The sequence below is a fragment of the Chelonia mydas genome, chromosome 10 (assembly GCF_015237465.2).
Source record: "Chelonia mydas isolate rCheMyd1 chromosome 10, rCheMyd1.pri.v2, whole genome shotgun sequence".
NCBI classification, from domain to species: Eukaryota; Metazoa; Chordata; order Testudines; family Cheloniidae; genus Chelonia; species Chelonia mydas.
In genome coordinates, this window is record NC_051250.2 from 77,521,341 (window position 1) to 77,541,760 (window position 20,420).

Here is a 20,420-nt window from a genome sequence, read left to right on the forward strand (position 1 = left end):
CCCACCAAGACCAATCAGGATATAATATTCTTATCTAGTGAGCAGCATCTCCAGTTTTAAGAGTTACTGATGGACTTACATTTGGTATTTCACAAGGCAGTGCTCATTCCCTGTGGACTTGATTGTGCCCCTTTGAAATCAACAGGAGTTTGGTCATTAACTTCAATGGGAGCTGGATCAGACCCTATGGGATATGCCTTTCATTACCGTTACATGTGGCAAGCATCCTTCGTACAGAACTACGAAATACTGATAGTAAATCCTTCCAGCATTTTCACAAGGAAAGAAAACATGGAGTTTTAAAGTGCCTGATAGCTGTAAAGGAAATTATTTTTGTAGAAAAGAAAACCATAATTTATGTTGCAAAATAAATAGAGTACATACTTGGTACTTTAATAGTTTTCTGATATATAAGATATATTTAAAATAAAGAGAGAATGCATTATTAAAAAGTTACATGTAAGCAATTTTATCATGTTCAGTGCTAAACCAAAATCTAGACTTGATTACCAGAATCCCATTTAATTCCTTCTTTGCTGTAAGCACTGTTCCATAGAGGCCATTTTGTACAAAAGAATCAATTTTTACTTCAGAATCATATACATTTATATTCAAGAGATAATCTCTGGAGGAAGAACAAAAATACACCCCCAAACACCAGTTAATTTAACATTGAACAAAATATAAACAACCTTGGAAAATGTGATACCATCCGTGTGTTATTTTATACATATAGGTATCTATGGACAGATACAGGGTATGTCTACACAGCAACAAAAGAACCTGCGGTGCGAGTCTGAGTCCAAAGCCTGAATGTCCGCACTGCTATTTTTAGCCTGCAGTGCAAGCCTGAGTCAGTTCACCTGGGTTGTTAGACTTTCTGCCCTGTGTTTTCTTTTGCTGTGTAGACATACCCATAGATATATGTATATATACTACAACATAAATACATAAAGAACTAGGTGGGATACCATAGTAACAAATTTGTAGTTTTTATACTAACTGGCGCATTGTTATTCTTCAAGCTTATCAATGTACCAGCTTGTCTGTAAATACTAACTACAGCACATGCCATAGGATGGCTGAAAATGCCGGCTTTTTCTGAAGGGAATTCACTTCAGTTACAATAATTAGCTATTGTTGGTATAGAGAAGACAGTGTAGATATTGGGTTCCTTACATTCCCCCAGTGCCCCAAAATAAAAACCTATAAACCTATTTCCATATGCTGATGGTGTAAATTACAGGACTTAAAATACCATCAGTTCAATTCAAAATAATTGAGAGAGATCTGGAAAAAAACGGTATATGCTTACAGGTAGTGTGTTTGCTTTGACTACCTTTAGCATAAGCCAGTGGACCTGATTCTGCTGACTCTTACACAGCTCTTATATCCAGGTGATTCCACTGACTCCAGTGGAGTTATTCCCAATTAATACCAGTGTCACAAATATCAAGGTCAGGGCCTATTGTTTTAAATGTTAGAGTTCTAGGGTCTGCTGATCATTCATTCACCTAAAAAAGTTATTAAAGCACACTGCGACAATATTTGGGTATTTCAAGTAGGAACACAAGCCACAGGGCATCCAGTTTTCAAAAGATGAAAAGAGAATCTTGCTCTGCTTCTCTCTCTGTAGCATCAAAATAGAAGGGGAAAAAGTTCTTGGCTTTTTAAAAGAAAGCACCTAAAAATTATGGGAAGTTAACACAGAAACCACAGGCAGAGGTGTCTGGTTTAAAAGTAATAATTTGACTATGGAGTTCTAGTTTAAACAACATTTTGAAATTTAAAAGTGTTTTCAAACACTTTACGTTTTTCAGCCACATCCAAAACCACACTAGCAAAGAAAATCGTGCTTTAATGTGATTTTATACTGCAGGGTGCTAGCTTCCAGCAGCATTACCTTATGCAACATGGACAAGGGTTTCTCTCGGCGGACAGCATATGACCAGGCTACACTGCAGTGCTAGAGATGACTCAAGGGGTGATGGCGTCTATCTATATATACGGGAGCAGGGTGACTAGGACAATATACTTTCTCAGCACTGATGTGAGAATAATGCTAGAATAATGACAACAAAAAAATTTAATAAAACACAATTTGCATTGCTTCAATGTAGTGTTGATAGGCCCCCATCTTACCAACTTCCCAGTGGACACTTGTACTTGGGTGTTGGAATTTTAAAATCTTAGTGGGGGAATATTTATACACCCACCTGCTGAGATAGGAAAGTATTCTGAAAACAGCCCCAAAACGCACATTGGGTGAAAGTCCATGGGAATAAGCTGTATTGTTAAAATATGAGAAATATACAAAGTTTCAGCTGTTTGGCTTAAAACTAGTTTGCTTCTCAGCATACCCAAAGCTAAACTTTTCTACCCATGTTATTGTAAAATACATTTTTCACCTCCCTGTGTGAAATCAGGTACAAGCTGTTTATCACGCTACAAAAGAAAAAAGCAGCAAGATTTGTACTACACAGAGATGAGCTCACTGAAAAAACTGGCCTGATCTTAGTTAAAACCAAATTATAAACTTCTTCAGGAGGCAGCTAAAAGTGTTTCTTTTTAAAAATAATTATCCCCAACATCTGGTTATATAATGTGTCTAATATGCAGCTAATTCCTAATGAGCCGGACGTCCCTTGCACGAAACATAAACTATTACACATTACATTTTAAAATGGTATCAAAGTTGTAACCATCCAGCCAGATTTTTGCCATGACGTGAGTGAATCATCCAATATTACCTTGTTGTAAGAAACTGAGAAACACACTGTAAAAAAAAAAAAAATACACCAATTAGACTCGCACAGCTCAATGTTTTCAGATGGTGAAGATATGGTGTTGTGGATATGTGTTACCGAATTTTCAGCTTCTTCCCCAAAGAATTTGCATGGTACTGCTGCGTGCCACAGACATGTGATTTTATTTCCATTTTTAAATTATTAGGCCATTGTACTGTAGTTTCCTTGTATGGCACCTAGTTTACTTAAAAAAAAAATGTCTGTGTGTGGGTACGCATGTGGGTGTGTGCACGCGTGCATATGTGGCAGGCACCAAAATGCAATATTCTGTTCTATTTTCTCTACAGATCCATTTCCTCGTTTGGTTAAACAGCCAGTGTATCAGAGTTCCACAGAGGTCACAATTACATTGCCTTCAGTGCAGCAATGTGGGAGCCAAGATTCTCTTGCAGATAATGCAGCAGATGGAGTTCATAATGCTCTCCAGACTCAGGGACCCTTATACTGTGTCTCTCCTGAGGGTAAATCTAAAATATAAAATAAAGAGTAGTGAACACACACGCGCACACAACTGGCTAACAGCAGCACTGAAACCAGCTGCCTGACACAGGTTAACGATAGGCAAGTAGCTGTGTGAGAGATTAGAGAAGAATGTTTGATATAGAGCAGGGGTTCTCAGCCCTTTCCACATCCTGACCTCCAGGTTACAATAGAGGGGGAGGGGGAAGGAGAGAGAGATTCAGCACCCCTCTCCGAAGTAGCAATAAAGAAAGGGAGGGTAGATGCAACCCAGGATCTAGAGAACCCCATTTGCAGGGAAAAACCATTAGTCTCTATAGTAAAATGCTGGATCAATATATGACTTGAACATTTTTTGTTGCAGTAAAAAACAACAAATAAAATTGTCCCCGTCTCTCTGATGGAAGGGCGATGGGGAGAGAGGAAAGAGCTAGAAGCAGGTCAGTGTTGGGTATGTGTTTGGACTGCCTCCCCCAAGAGCAGAGCAGCAGGCTGAAAGGTCGAGCAGCATGGTTAGGGAACGCCTATGTTTTCTTCTTGGCACAGGGCCTGAACCCCCAAAATCCCAGCACTCAAAGGAGAAGCTTCCCTTTTACAATATTCTTATTTATCCTTAAAACAGAACTTGGTGGGAAGAAACCTACAACTACTTCCTTCCTTTTCCAAATCCAAAGCGAGTGTAAACACAAATGAGTCCAAATGGCTAAACCAAATGTTAACATATTTTCAGCTCAAAATTAATATCAGGATGGGCAGTGAAGTGGAAAAAACATTCAGTTTTTAGAGCAGGCTCTTAATCCCCCAGTCTTGTCATTAGATGTTTATGATCCACAACAGATCAAATACACTCCATGTGTTCCAGTCTGGGTTTCCTCAGCCCTAGCATAAACTCAAGCAGAGCTGAATCATTTTCATATCCAGGTTCTCACAGTTTAGAAACCACTTACCTGTAAATCATATGGTTTTCCAGCCCTCACTAAAAAACTCAGCAATATACTTGTGTGTGCAAAGTGAACATTCTCATCCAAGAAACCATGCAACAGCAACAAACGGTGTGGTCTGAGAAAGGCAAGAGAAAAACATTTAGAATGCTTCCTGGAATTTTCCAGTCATTCTGCAAACTGTGTGAGTCCCTTACAAAAATATTAACCATAAAAACACACTCCTTTTGGTTTAAGCAAAACAAATGGCCCAATCCTGCAGACTGCTCTCCAGCAGGAATTCCACAGGCTTCCAATGCCAGGCTTTCCTTCCCTGGGAGTTTTTTGCATATACAGATCAGGACTGGGCCTTATATTTGCATATCTACTTTAACCTCCCCAGAAACACTTGATGAGAGAGGATGCTAAAATTGGTTTATATGTGCTCAAATCGCCACTGGACACCAATTCTTTAGTAAGATCTTTGCATTCTAAACACATACAAATGGATATGCTCTTACATCTAGGATAAAGCATTTTTATCAAATATAACTTTTTGCCTAGTTCAATGCAGCTCAGACTGAAGAGCTAATTACATAATTGAAGTTATGTCTGCCATTTCTTTATGCATAAGAGATATTCTTTAATTACAGCCAGTATAAAATGGATTACTTGGAAGGGCCGTAATTATGCAAATGTTCATTCAAGTTTATTAAGTGGTGGTTTAATACTGGCATTTATGGCTTCAGCATTTAATTACCAAGAACTAGGAGATAAAAATGTGGGTGTAGGTTTGAATGTCACTGGTAGGGGGCGGGGAGAGGGGAAACTTAACTTACTCTGAAGGAAACTTCTCCGCTTGCATGGCCACTGATCCTAGATAATATCCTTGCTCGTTGTGATCAGGGTGTCCCATGTAACGCTCTGTGTAGCCTGTGTCATAGAATATCCACAGTGTGACTGGGGCTCCAGCAATGGCAACCTGGAAGTTCCAACAAGATCAGCAGCATAAAAAGGGGATACAGGCGGCATATCTTACTGACAGCATCCAACCGTGATCGCCCAAAGGAGACACTTAACTCCCACGGATATTCACTGTGAACTCCAAAAAGAAACCAATGCAATGATAAAGCCTGCTCTGAACTGCATTGACAATAAGGTAACCAATCAAAAATAAAAAGCAATGATAATTAGCCAACACAAAGCAACAAAGCACCTTTTCAAACTTAAGTGACCTGCAAATGGGCAGCGGAGGGGTGGTGGTGGTGGTGGGGGCAGCGGGTGAATGTCTCTCATCCTCCCTCTGACACACACAGGGCCAGGGACTCCGCTTGTATAACTCGCCATGACCCTACAACCATTTACACCAGCTAAGGCTCTGGCACCAAAAGCCTCCCTTTGGGTATGTCTACACTGGAAACTTCAAAGTGCTGTCGCGGCAGCGCTCCCCCGGCTGCGCTTTGAAGTGCGAGTGTGGTCACGCGCGAGCGCTGGGAGAGAGCTCTCCCGGCGTTCTTGGTGCTCCACCTCCACGAGGGGATTAGCTCCCAGCGCTCGGAGCCTGTCTACACTAGCGCTTTAAAGCGCTCAGACTTGCTGCGCTCAGGGGGGTGATTTTTCACACCCCTGAGCCAGCAAGTTAGAGCGCTATAAAATGTAAGTGTAGACATACCCTTTGGCTTGGTCTACACGTGCAAGTTTTATCACCATAGCTATGTCGGTTGGGGGGAGGGAGGGACTGATCTTCTACTGACATTTTCATTGGGTTTATACCAGCTCCCCAAACCAGCATAAGAGGTACCAGGCTAAGCACTTTTATACCTATATAACTGCATCCGCATTAGCTATACTGGAATGACCATACCAGCAAAACCCTCCCAGAGTAGAAAAGGACTTGCATTAGAAATTCAAACCCTGTTCATTCTTGAAGGCCCTTTGGATGAACAAGGGACTACACTGAAGAAGTGAAACCCGAACGAGAGGGGAAGCGGTTATTATTGAGACCAGTGAAAGGTCTGGTTTTTCTCTGCAATACCTCTGTCCACCAAATGCCTGACAGATACCTGGAAGAAAAAGCTCTCCAGGATTTGACAACCCCAGGCTCTTCAGTTAAGGGCTGAGATAGCTACCACGCCACATGTCAGGATGCTCCAGGGAAGACCTCCAACAAAACCAGGAAAGAGACTTGACATTGCAAATATTTTTTAAAGGTAAAATAAATACTTTAAAGGTCTTTCAGGTGTGCTTTACACATTGCAATGAAGCAAAAAGAGCCACAAAGAACAAACTGCATGCTGTTAGTTTGAGATGACAATCAATAATTATAATTGTATTTTGCACTTCTTTAGCACCTTTCGTCTAAGAACCCTCTAATGCCGTGTCTAGACACAGAAGCATCACTTTAACAATACCACTATAAAGTGTATAACATCCCTAGGGCTTGGCTACACTTACATTTTATAGCGCTCTAACTTGCTGGCTCTGGGGTGTGAAAAATCACCCCCGAGCGCAGCAAGTCAGAGTGCTTTAAAGCGATAGCGTAGACAGGCTCCGAGCGCTGGGAGCTAATCCCCTCGCGGAGGCGGAGCACCAGGAGAGCTCTCTCCCAGCGCTCGCGCGCGACCACACTCGCACTTCAAATCACAGCCGTGGGAGCGCTCCCGCAACAGCACTTTGAAATTTCCAGTGTAGCCATGCCCCCAGCGTGGATACAGTTATCCCAGTATAAAGGTACTTTACACTAGCATAGCTAATCCTGTATTGGAAGGGGAATAACTGGCTATACCAGTATAACTGAGTCCATACTAGGAGATGCATTGGTATAACTATATCTGTTTTAAAAAAAAAAAAATCACACTGCAACCAACAGTTATACAGAGACAAAATCTATGAACAAACAAAGCCTAACTGCTTTGCAAATGCTAACTGACAATCACAATATGCTGTTGTATAGGAACATATCATCCCCGTATTACAGACAGTAAAACAAAATGACTTATTCAAGGTCACACACAGTCATATCTGTTTACTGTAATATGTCCTGAAACTCAGATTAAAAATATAAGGTACCTTGAATTTGAAAGCAATAATTTTATAAAGTAGTGAATATTGTCTATATTCAAAAAAATATTTAAGTACAAAAGCTTGAATTCAAATATTTTCAGCCCCATACCAGGTAGAAATGTACTTTGGAAATGGAAATTTACTTTGTGGTAACTTTGTTATATACTATGCCCCTCCACTGTTTGTATCTTGGGATGCAATAAAAACCAGACTATTTTGCACATGCATAGCACTCACTGTTTACAGTTCAAAAGTCTTTGTATCTACAAACACACATGGGACATGGAGATATAGTTTGATTAAGAAACATCCTTCCTGTGCCACAGAGATAAGCCCACGATACATTAACGTACCCTGAAGAGGTCTGACCTCTGCATTAATGCCATCAGAGACAGGTATCCTCCATAGGACCAGCCATGAATGCCAACTCGGTCTAAATCAATAAAGTCATACTGGGATGCTAAATACTGCAGCCCTTCCACTTGGTCATCAATTTCTATTTGACCCTGTTGAATAAAGATTATTTTTTTTGTTAGTTCTTGACAAAAGTAAGACTCTCAGAGTTTCCAAAAAACAATCACCTTTGAATATTATGATTAATGATTTCTACTGCAGTACCACCTAGGAGCCCCATCCCAGGATTGGGCCCCCACTGGGCAAGGTGCTGCACAAACACAGAACCAAAGGATTGCTCCTTCCCCAGAGGGCATGTAAGGACACATTCCCTCCACCCCGCTCAGCTTCCTCATGGGAAATGTTCACAGGTGTGGTGTTCTGGTCTGTGGTGTTCTTGTTTGTGGAAAGGGGACTTCCTTAACCTAAGAGACAAATTCCTCTACAATATCTAGGGCCAGATTCTGGCTCTGTGCATCAAACAGGCACAACTGCCCCCCTCAAAACACATGCACATCATCCCTGCAAAGCAACACAAAGATGGCACTTCCTTCCCCTCCATAGCTGGCTGAGCAGGTTTCCTCTACAAACAGGACCCTAGGAATCGCCATGCCCCTAGTGCAGCGATCCATTGTCTGTCTAAAGGTATCCCACCTTTGCATGGTCAGCAGGAGCGGGTTCAGAAATTCCACAATGGAAAGTTAGGCACTAACTCGCTCGTGTCAGAGGTTGGCTTATAGCCAGTTAGATCCCTTATATTTTATATCCTCTCTTACGATCCGCTTTCCTGCCCAGTTCCATACCAGCTGGATGTGTCCACCCCCCTCACAAGCCCAGGGAGTGGAAGGCTCTACAGTTTTGTGTAAGAAGCACACGAACCACTGCCAGAGTACTAAGGCGAGCTAGCACATTAGCCTTCTTCTGTAGGATGACACACCAAGACTCGCTCCCCCCTGCTCCCCATCTGAAAGCCAAGGAGCAGGCTGCATTGCTCAGAACCACATTGGGACACTGGCATACATCCCACCACTTACCATTTTGTATTTAAAGGCACCTTCAAACTTAAGCCCTCGGTGGCAGGATCCCCTGTTGTCAATTACAACAACTACGTAACCCAGCGAGGCCAGCGTGTTCAAGCGAAAATACTTGATTCCTTTAAACCGATTGTTCACCAGCTGCACCTGGAAAAAGACAACTGGAAATATTAACAGAGCAACATCAGATAGACCACTGGAAATAAGTGCAAGGGGCTACAAGCTATAGAACTGACTGCTCATCTCTTAATCTGATTCAGGATTGTTTGGTAATGTCCCCAGTGTCTCAGCTCAAGTTACCCACACACTGAATTCACCCCCTCATTGTGGGTGCTGCGACAAAGCCAGGAGCCCTGTCTTCGCACCTCTCTTTATGCACGTGTGCAGTGATACCAAGTTCTCCTCTGCAGGGATAAGGGCCAACCGGTTCTCCTCCCTTAGCCTGCCCAACGTCTTCCCCTTGAGACTCACTGATCAGGTTCAGTGCAGCGCGGCAGCCTTCCGAAATTCTGCTCATCCCCCTCATCCAAGGAGAGTTTTTCCCTGCTTCCAGGTATATGAAATATTGGGTTTTCTAGGGCCCAGGTAAATCATTTTGTGCCTGGGATGGTAAATCCTCATGGTGATTTGCAAGGCTGCTGTCCCACATTAGATTTATCCCTCTGACCGTACTACCTTGAAGACACTGTGCATTTCTCCCCCACCAGTAAAATGAAGTTACAGGAAATGCTTTAAGCCCGTTTCATAGTCACTCAGGGTCAACCCCCGGCCCCCCAATCCCAGTTCAGGAACAGCAAGTTCAAGAAACAAAAATTAGCAGGTATTTCCATCAGCCTGTATTACACTGCGCTCACCTGCGGCCCTCCATATATGAAGAGCACCGTGGGGTATTTCTTCCCAGGTTGTAGGTGGTGAGGTTTGTACATCATGCCATACAGTGTAAAGCCTGAGGAACTCTCAAAGGAGAAGATTTCCGGGGGAACATAGTCAGGAAGAGGACCTGCAGGCAGGCAAGAAGAAATGGGCCCATTTTAACAAGGACCTGATGGACAGAGGGAGCTCACAACCCTGCCCACACTACAGATGATGCCAGCGTGAGGCAGGATTGTTGTCATGTGTCTTATGGCCAGAAGGGACCATTGTGATCATCTAGTCTGACCTCCTGTATAGCACTGGCCATAGGATTTCCCTGGATTAATTCTTTTTTGAACTATGGCACATCTTTTAGAGAAACATCTAATCTTGATTTAAAAACTGCCAGTTATGAAGACTTCACTACAACCCTTAAGTAAATCGTTCCGGTGGTTAATTACCTTCAATGTTAAAGATCTGTCCCCTATTTCTAGTCTAAATTTGTCTAGCTTCAATTCCCTGCCATTTGATCATGCTACACCTTTGTCCGCTAGATTGAAGAGTCCACTATCAGAGTTTTGTTCCTCATGTACATACGTGTTTCTGGCATAGTTCTAATGCAATTTCTTCCAGGTCCCCCATCTCCCAAGAACTGTGTTAAAAAGTCACTGAGAGGAAGCTGGCACTACAGGAGGGAGGGGAAGGGGTTTAATTTTGTCTACAGCACACTAAGCACTGGAGTGTCTGCACCACGTAGGTCCAGTGCAGGTCCAAACCCTCACAGAGTTCAGGGATGTTTGGATCTGTGGGTTTTCATTAGGCCCATTACTAGCTAGTAAGGTTCTCATTCACAGAAAATGTTCTGAGTCAGGGATCCTGTGCTAGATGCATTCTAGGAAGGTTTCAACCCCAGCAGGGCCGGGGTGAACTCTTCAACCCTTTTTGGATGTCTACACTGCACTCTCAGAATGTGCTCGCCACTTGAGCTGACTTACTTGAGCTAGGTCTAAACAAGCTAGCTCGGGTCCCAGAACGCAGAAGCTGCAGCTGGACAAGACTCCCTTAACTGAGCTGATAATCTTCAAGCAAGAAACAAAATTAGCATAATTTTTCTGCAGGGGAGAGTGGGGCACTATTGGAATCACCTGCTTCTAAAATACATTTAAGATGATTATGAAACAGAGAAAACTTCCTGTGTTACCCAAAAAAAAAAAAAAAAGTATGCATTCAGTCCATGTTCTCTATGAACAAATCGTTTTAATTCAGATCCCTAGGTGTTGTTCTGCCCTAGCCAGTTTCTTACAGTTACCTTGGCTAAGGCACTGTGGGTGAGGAGTGTCGGAGGCATGATCTGTGCGTCTGAGTCGGAACTGAGACTCCCCCTCCTGCACGCAGGCAGCTGGTAGAGAAGAAGCAGCTCAATGAAAGAAATCATCTTCTGGCCAAAGTACAGCACATCGAGCCAAATTCAGCTGTCACATCAGCGTACGCTAAGCATCACTCCATTAGTCTCTCAGCGTGGGCTCCGGATGGACAGCAGCGAAACAGCAGATTTTAACTCATCGCCTAAACGCCACTTGGCCATGAAGGTTGTTAACCAGCCCAGGAGCTAACTATGCACATCATTATCTGCAACAAGCTCCAAAATAAAGAGCAGCCTTTGGTCATCCACAAGGTACAAAACTTGCGGGGACGTCCCCTTCAAATCTAAGAGTTTTCTGAGTACACGTCCTATTAGCCCTGTACCCTTCAAATGGTTTGGAACAGCACTTACAAAACAACAAGTGTTTTGTTGATAAGGCCCAGCAATACATTCAAACTTATAACAGACTTGAATACTATGGCCAGCTACCAGCACAAAACCAAAGGCCGATCCAGCAAACCTTGCTCGTCATACATTCCCACAGGAGTAAGAGCACCACGATTTAGCCCATGAAGAGGAACACAGAGTACTGATGCTACAATAAACATGTAGCTAGGAGTCTTTTGATTGGGAATCTTTGAGGCAGAACTGTAAAGGAGAGCCGAAGCTATTACCTGCCGAATCTAGAATCGTGGCCCAGAATTCCTTCTTTCTGTGAGCAACATCATCTTCAGAACCAGTCAGCCTGTACAGTGACACACAGTGCGGGTTCTTCTGGTTACTGAATTTACTGATGAACATGTCACAGTCCTACACAGAGATGACAATATTTTCTTGAACAACACAGTGAAGAAACACGAGCCCAAAGCTCCTTTACTTTTGCACTTAGAGCTCTCTGAAGAAGCTCGGATCAAATAAAAATTAGGAGTCCCAGCTCCTGTGAGAGGGGAGATAGCCTTAGGAGCTGCAGTTTTACTCAGTTACAGGCAGCATAGTAGCCACAAGGGTGTTAATATTCCAAATTTTGTGCCAGACACTGAAAAATGCACCTGCAAAATTAGCGGTGGCATTAGTCTATGTCTGCAAGTTGGCACTGATTCTTGCCATTCGCCAGGTTGCACACCCAAAGGTCAGGTTTCTGCAGTTGCTAATATATGCCCCCATCCCTTCACTCATGGGTTTTATAACAGATTTAAAAAAAGCTGAAGCCAATTTCCATATATCTGAACACAGCTAGCGCAAGGTGTGCCAAAAGCCACCAAGCCCAGCCCTTCCCTAGAAGAGGGTCCCTCGGAATACAGATACCTGACTAATGGAGCAGGCGTGAGAGTAGCTACGGTCTGTCAATCGCTTCACCTCTCCAGGATTCTTGTAGCTAACGACATACAGGTGATGCTCTAAAGGGGAATCCTTTGTGCCTTCAAAATACACCAGTTTTTTTGCTTCGTCCACGTGGATCTGCCAAAAAAAACCAAACAAACCCCAAACACAACCTCAGTCTGTACCAGCCAAATCACTGAGCTATCCCCACAATGATGCCCAGGACTCTCCGTCCCCATTTCCCAAGGTGATTACAGTTAATTTAGAGCCCAGCAATGGACAGAGCTAGTTCAAATTAGCCCTTCCAATACACACAACTTTGCATTTGTCAACACTAAATTTCATTTGCTACCTTGCTACCTGGTTTCCCAGGTCTGTCAGGTCCCTCTGACCTTCCTTATTTTCTCTGGTCTTGATTATCCTAAATAATTCTGTGTCACCTGTAAATTTCCCCAATTCACTGTTCACTCCCTTTCCCATATTATTAATAAATATATTTCACAAACAGAAGCCCCAGCATGAAACCATGGGGGCACCTGTCTTTAAACCTTTTGCCATGGTACAAATTGACCATTTTTTCCTACTTTTTGACTATATAACAGGAAACAGTTTCTGATCCATAACAGTTCATCTCTCACCCTATGACTACTTTGCTTCCTTAATAATCTCTTGGAAGGGCCTTTATCAAAGACCTTTTGAAGGTCCAAACAACTGTTAACTGGTTCTCTCTGATCTACTCTTTTATTGACACTCAAAGAATTCTAGTAATTCAGAGAATTGTTTTCTTTTACAGAAGCCAAGCTGGTTAGACCACTGATCATACTAATCCAGGTGTCCTGTAACTATTTTTAGTAATTATTGCAACCAATTTCCCTGGTGCTCAAGTAAAGCTGATTGACCTATAAAACCATGATCACCCCATGTATCTTTTTCAAAAACAGGCAAGACAATTGATACCCCCTCAATCCTAGAGTACAGCTGCTGATTTTAATGAGCGGTTGTATATTTTTTCTTAGTGGCCCAGCCACCAATTGCAGCAAAAACTGTCTCCAAACTGAAATAGTTGGGTTATAAGATTGCTGTCCCTTACATAAACTACAAGTATTTCAGCTCTACTCAACTCATTTCAATGTACTCACGCTTATGGTTTATTTTTTTTTAGATAACAGAGAAACAGGGTCAGACCTGAGTAGCCACAGACATCGCTCACTCAAACTCTTTAACATTTAAAAAAAGAAGCAATTAGACAGTAGGGGGTATTTTATCCTAGCAGGAGGAATTCCATGCAAAGTCTCAAAAGTGGACCTGGAGACACAAATATTGGGCCTCCATAAAAAGGAGAAAGAAGAGGTCAAAGCTGAAAAGAGAGCAGTGCTGCCCAGGTGTGTGTTAATCCCTTTGAAAAAAAGAGTCCTCAGATACAGGACAGCAGCTGGATGCTGGGGCTTCAGCCCTTCCATCCTACTTCTCATGGGATGCTTGGAAACGTTCCTTCCATCTACCTGCAATGCTACTTCTCTCCCCCTTCCACCTCCCTACAGGTCCATACTTCGTCATGAGCCTCTTTACTAGACAGTGGCAAACTCCTGAGAAACAAAGAGCATAAAGCAAAAGAAATCATCAGCTAGAGATGCCTCTCTGTGCTGCTCATCTCCATTATCGAAACCAGAGACTCAGGGCTGGAATGGTGAGTTAAATAATGAGCTCAGAGGACAAGCTGCACCTTTGCTAACATTAAAAGCAAAGCAGCACTGGCTACTTTTGCTCACCAGCTGAGCCAATCAACCACCCCCACTTTTGTGCTTAAAGCTGCAGCTTGACTGGAGACCCAGTTCCTCTATTAATTCGCCAGGTACTATTCTCCCCAGGCAGGCTGTCCGCACCCACAGCCTTCCATGGGGCTTTAGTGGCTCAAGAGTGCCTAGTCCTGAAAGGCGAACAGATGTGAAGCCCCCACGCTGGCTCTTTGTACAGGGGTGAGTTTAACCCAGAAATGAATAGAAGCTTGGGCAGGTTTCTCCGTGTTGCCCCAAACCTGACCTCAAGAGACACCCCATGTGTGAGAGAAGGTAACTCAGTTTCCAGGTCCCCTACAATCTCTTGCACCTCTGCTGCATCACATATGTTTGCAGTTATGTGGATTTCCATGTTAATTTTCTGATGTGACAGGTTTGATTATGGGGGTGAAATTAAGGAGTTTGCAAATAGCACTTTTTATTCAGCAAACAGAAAGGTCACAGCCTGGGCCTGGACAGCTGAAAGACCTCAAGCCATTCCAGGCAGCTTTTCCTTTTCTCAGCCTCTCAACAACCCTGCCCTTCACAGAAACGACAATACGGGCGCGTCTCTCCTCTCACAAAGAGTGGGCTGCATGGCCAAGACACCAGAGCAGAGCTACATGAGGAGTGTCCAGCCTGCACCTTCTCCCCTGCCTCCAGAACAAAGTGTGTGACCTTCAGCACATGAGAGGTCATTCCCCTACGAAGGGAGTCCCCAGACTGTTCCCAGAGCTGTTTCCCGTTTAGTGAGATGCTCTGGCAGGCACAACACCAAGATCAAATTCACAGGTTTTAAGGCCAGAAGGGATCATCATGATCATATAGCCTTGCATAACACCAGATAAACTGAGGTGTCCTCCATACAGCTCTACCATTCTATCTAGATCCTCACCTTGCTGTTCCTTAGACATGACTGGTGCCCTCTGTAGTCAGAAGAGGGTAGCTGTATAGTCTGGCAAGATAACCATGAGGCCCATGACGGACTCTAGGACCTAACTAATTTTGTTTGTTATCTAATCCAGAGTTTAACCCAGGCTATTTTACAGATACAGATCTTCATTCAAGAAAAGTAAAATAAAGGGACATACGTTGGAACCATGTCTACCAAGTACTTCCCATTCTCCACTGGTAATTGCTAATTCCTCTTTGATGGGACATTTGAAGTCACCTATAAACAAGACATGTATAATTAGAGATTTTATACTTTTCATCACAACAAAGCCTCTCAAATAGAACTTCACCTTTCAGGCTTTGCTTGCTTTAACCGAGTCACAAACTGGGGTTGGGAAAGAATCACTCCCCTGCCACTCTCCAGCGCAGCGTTACACAGCTGGCCCGAGTGTTCCAGGAAGAGATCACTAACATACTGGGGAAAATGTCAAAGAATTCTCAATTCAATAGGTTCTCCCTATCTTGTTCTGCATCCTTCAGTGTTTCCTTTTCCCACCACACTTGCACAGAAAGGCAGGTTTTGAACTGAAATATGTGAAACCTGATCTATAGAATTGGTAAAGGTAAGGTGTGAAAAATGAGGGATTTTTCTGGAAAAAATAGCACCATTTTTATCAGGTCGGCTCACTTTCATTCAAAAGGAAGTTCTATTTTGTGCAAAGCTGCAAAGTCGAAGGATTTTGCAAAAATCAAATCGAAGAGTAAAACTCTGAAATGTCAAGATTTTCTAATTTCCCCAAGAACATTACACACAGCTTTATGTTAAATGGAAAACTTGCCTTCCTCAGAAACATGAGCTATTTGCCACTTTCAGAGGCAGGACGTCAGGCTAGACAGACCAACACCACTAGAACCGTTACGAGGTGTTTAACCACTATAGGAATAATGAGTTTTATTTCAAAAGGGGATTTTGCCTTCTGGAAGAATCAACTGCCTGACACTGGGATGCTATAACTAGTAAAATGAGATGCATCTTTCTTTAGTATGCAGGGCTTAGCATGCTGTCCTCACATAGCAAATAGATCAATAGTATCGTAACTGCCTCCAGGCACAGGTTGCAATATAGGAGTTTAACTGAAAGAATGCACAGTGTAGCAAGATGTGCAAGGGTTCTGCACATAACTCTATCGTACACCTGCCTGGGCCAAAGTTTGACCTAACCTTGCAATTAACTTTATTTTATTTAAACTGAGTGTTCCTGTGTTTCCATTTGCAGCAGCTACCAGTATTCTTCTTCTGTTAATTTCTCTGCCATAAAAACTTAAGAAAGGCCACTCTGGGTCAGACCAATGGCCCATCTAGCCCAGGATCCTGTCTACTGACAGTAGCCAATGCCAGGTGCCTCAGAGGGAATGAGCAGAACAGACAATTATTGAGTGATCCATCTCCTGTCGTCCAGTCCCAGATTCTGGCAGCCAGGGGCTCAGGGACACCCAAAGTATTTTGGCTAATAGCCATTTGTGGACCTATCCTCCATAAACTTATCTAATTCTTTTTTCAACCCAGTTATACGTTAGGCCTTCACGACATCCCTTGGCAATGAGTACTACAGGTTGACTGTGCGTTGCGTGAAGAAATACTTCCTCTTGTTTATTTTATACCTGCAGCCTGTTAATTTCATTGGGTGACCACTGGTTCTTGTGTTATCTAATGGGATAAAAAACATTTCCCTAATCACTTTCTCCATACCACTCATGATTTTATAGACCTCTATCATATCCCCCCTTAGTCGTCTCTTTTCCAAGCTGAACAGTCTGAGTCTTGTTAATCTCTCCTCACATGTTCCATACCCCTAATCATTTCTGTTGCCCTTCACTGAACTTTTTTTTTCCAATATATAATTTTCTTTTCTTTTTCTAATATAGCTTTTTTGAGATGGGGTGACCAGAACTGCACACCAGTATTCCAGGTGTGGGCGTACCATGAATTTATATAAGGGCATTATGGTATTTTCTATCTTATTATCTATCCCTTTCCTAATGGTTCCCAACATTCTGTTGGGATCTGTCCAAGCAGCAGCCTCCCCGATGCCTGCTATAACAGACACAGCACCATGAATAGTCTTTGTTAGAGCCAGCACGCTGGGTATAATGGTGTGGTCTTTATTCCCTTCCCCACCCTAAAAACAGGCCAATTTTTCGCCTCAATCAGATATTCAATATTTCTAGGCATGAAACCCAAGGCACATCTTTCTACAGTGTGGTGTGTTCTTTACTTTAAATCTTTATATTGATATCTGTGCCTAGAGGCAGAAAGGAGAGTGTTGTTATTTTTACACATTACATGCCAAGAGTCCGTGCACAGCCCTGTGCACCAAAGAGCTTTACTACGTGGAGACCACAGATCTCACACACTTAATTTCTCCCTTTGGACATGACCCACATTACTACTAGACTGGTTAATCTGCAAGACCAGGACAGTATGTCAATAAACCAATCTTTTATCTTGACCAAAAAAGAAGCCAACAGAGCATATTTCTCAGTTCGGGCTGGGATGTGGGCACTTAATTTCCATTTGTGCTTCTGAAAAATCTCCCCCTTTGTTAATGAAAAAGAACCATGATTAAAACTGAAGCCCGTTACGTACAGAATTATCTGTGCCATCCTTCCTCCTGCTACAAGCATACGTGCAACACTGAGCCAGTGAGTAGACCCAGTGATGTCAAGGAGACTAGTGCTATATAAAAGCTAGGGATTATGATGATGTACATGCTCCAAAACTCTGCTGGATGGGGGCCAGTCTACACTAGGGAGGGAGGAAGAAAGAGATCTGTCCTGCCCTCTGGAAGTGGCTGCAGTTACTTCACCAATATTCAGTGGCAACTGCCCAGTTAAAGAGAGAGAGTGGTATTGTTTACTTGGAGCAGGGAGACCTCCACATGATCGCTTGTATCTGCTCTCCTTCAAAACTGAGATGATTTTGTACAGGTGCCGGAACCCCGTTTGACATTCAGAGGCGAATATAAACTCTATCTCGTCTTGGCGGGTTTGAGAGAAAACATGGAAGATATCATGGATCTGCAGAAACAAAGCAGTTTGTTCATGGCTATTGATAGGACTTGGACCACAACGGAGTCCCTGTGCAACTATTACTTCTCACTGATCCAGTGCAGACAGGTGCAGAAGATGTATGTTATACCGTAGCGTAGGGGTTCACCCAACTTCATTCTATGGATCTATTCTATAGGACAGCCCCAATTGGCAAACCTTACAGAGGTAAGAGGGTGAGGAACAGTGAATAATTTTAATAAATGAGGGAATTTTCAACGTGATTAATAGACACTGAGGGACATAACTGTTTTAGGTAAAAAACGGTTTTAGATAATTGTGATTAGGATAATCATGTGGGCTCTTTGGTTTTGTGCTTAGTTCTAGAAGATATGCTGTGCTCCCATAGCATCAGTCTGTTGGAATCTGCTGTCAGTGAAAGATCTAAGGAGACTTAAGGAGCCTGAGTCTAATATAATGCAAAGCGGAGAGACAGTGTAGTCTAATAGATTGGGTGATGGATGGGTTCTAGTCCAAACTTTGCCACTGTCCTGCCACATGACTTTGGACATCATTTGCCCTCTCTGCTTCCCTAACCTTTTCCTGGTTGGTCTACATTGCAAGCTCTTCAAGGCAGGGACTGTCTTACACTGTGTCTGTAAAGCACCTACCACAATGGAGACCTTTACCCTGATTGCACCCTTTAGGCACTACAGTAATGCAAATAATATCAATGCCATGAACCGTGTGACAAATAGTGCCCATAACTGCATACTGTTGGAAGAGTAAAAAATAAAATTCTTACATTTATCCAGATATCTGTTGTTTCTTCATAAATAGTAAGTGGTGTAACAGAGTCTGGCACAGCGTCTATCAGTTTCTGTCTTTCCATAGCATCATCTTCTACTGCGATAAATAATGCAGGGGAGATCAACACTATCTGTAGCCGTGTTTGGGAGCGATCCAACAAGATGGACCAGGCACTATTGCAGAAAAAAATATGAATAATTATGAGCGCATTTCTTTTAAGTATTAGACAGCAGAATTTTATTTGACTCTTAATAACACCAAGCATTTTGGTGGCATCAAGAATGGTCAATTTCAGGTCCAGTTAGAAGATCCCTTTAACTTTGGCCAGGTAAAACAAATTTTTGCTCTAGCATTTCAAAGAATCACGTCAGCTCTGAAGTAGGGGTAGAAGAACCAGTTTTGCCTGATTTCAGCCCCACTCAAACCCTGTGGTTTCAAAAGCTCAACTATCTCTAATGTTACCAGATTTGGATTCTGCAGAATGTGGAAAGAGGAGCAAAGAAAAGAAAAATCTAAAGGGAAGGAGGAAGCAGAAGTTTGTAAACTGAAATTTAAAAGGCACTTGTGAAGATATTTCTAGTCTTCTTGGATCCTTAAAAAAATTATTCTGAAGCTTAAGTGGCTCGACAGTGTCCTCTCCAGTGGATCCAATCAGCCTGTTATCCACGTAGCCTTGTTAACATTTCTGTAGGAAGCCAAGCAAACATAGGAAGCGGGCTCCTGTATTTCTTCCATGAAAAAAAAATGTTAAAAGGAGAATGTCAGCTTTTGATCCAAGAGGTGGGATAAGTACAATTCTTGTGAGTTAGAAACACTGCACCACCTTGTCTTTAGGGTTAAAAGTTTCATGTAAATGTAGTTAGCACTTACAGTGGGGTTTCTGACCAATGAGTTTGGTCAGCAACCATAGCCCAGTGGTTCAGGTGCTAACCTAGGACTTGGGAGCCCTGGGTTCAATTGTCTCCACATCCACAAACTGCCTCTGTGACCCTGGGCAAGTCTCTCAGTCTCTCTAGCACTCAACTCCCCATCTGTAAATGGGAGTATCATCACTGCCCTGCCTCCCAGAGGGATTGGGAGCTGTGTTCCCTCTAAGCCACACGACCACCCAAGAGTCAATCAAGTGTTGCGCACATCTAGCGACGTGTGCTCAAGTGCCCCTCCCCACCGCTGCTCTGCAGCCACGCTGCTCCTGCCCTCTGCCTTGAAGCCCCTGGCCAGCTGCTCCCAGAACCCTCCGGCTTGCTGTACCGTGCAGAGCAGAGATGGGCTGCTGATGTCAGGGTGTTCCCCTCCCACCAACCAGGTACCCCACCTCCACAGAGCGGGGGTGGGAGGACAGGGCTCAGGAGCGGAATGGAGTTTCTAGCAGCTGCTGCGGTCTGAACGAGCCTTCTGGGGAGTGCTGCTGTGCTTAAAGAGATAGTGCATGGTCTCTCATAGACTTCCCCAGCAGCCAGCATACACACACAGTCTCTGTCTGTCTGTCTCTCTCTCTCACACACACACACACAGTCTCTTTCACACTCACTTCCCAACACATACTAGTGTTATTGTTGATACTTTTTGGTACTTCCTGCAAAGCACATACATTCTCTGTAATTTTATTCGTTCAAAGTGCTGTTATTTTAGTTTTTATACTGGTCTGTGCATTTCATAATTTTATTTCTCTCTTATGCTACG

General features: G+C 43.1%; 1 protein-coding gene across 9 annotated transcripts in view; it reads right to left on the reverse strand.

Moving 5' to 3' along the window:
* Positions 1 to 372: 372 nt before the first annotated feature.
* The window catches only part of DPP8 (dipeptidyl peptidase 8), a 41,150-nt gene continuing 21,102 nt past the window's right edge, over positions 373 to 20,420 (reverse strand). For 3 of the 9 annotated variants that reach the window (XM_037910254.2, XM_037910255.2, XM_037910259.2), the window contains 12 exons: positions 18,733 to 18,910; positions 17,798 to 17,957; positions 15,078 to 15,157; positions 12,197 to 12,349; positions 11,566 to 11,701; positions 10,838 to 10,927; positions 9,531 to 9,676; positions 8,677 to 8,823; positions 7,603 to 7,755; positions 5,026 to 5,168; positions 4,214 to 4,325; positions 373 to 3,274 (listed from right to left, as the gene is read on the reverse strand). In XM_037910254.2, the coding sequence (XP_037766182.1) occupies positions 3,152 to 3,274; positions 4,214 to 4,325; positions 5,026 to 5,168; positions 7,603 to 7,755; positions 8,677 to 8,823; positions 9,531 to 9,676; positions 10,838 to 10,927; positions 11,566 to 11,701; positions 12,197 to 12,349; positions 15,078 to 15,157; positions 17,798 to 17,957; positions 18,733 to 18,910 (1,621 nt within the window). In that variant the 3' untranslated portion in view covers positions 373 to 3,151. Of the gene's footprint in view, positions 3,275 to 4,213; positions 4,326 to 5,025; positions 5,169 to 7,602; positions 7,756 to 8,676; positions 8,824 to 9,530; positions 9,677 to 10,837; positions 10,928 to 11,565; positions 11,702 to 12,196; positions 12,350 to 15,077; positions 15,158 to 17,797; positions 17,958 to 18,732; positions 18,911 to 20,420 lie in introns of those variants that run through there. The other 6 variants (XM_037910257.2, XM_037910258.2, XR_005226992.2 and 3 more) reach the window with 6 other exon arrangements.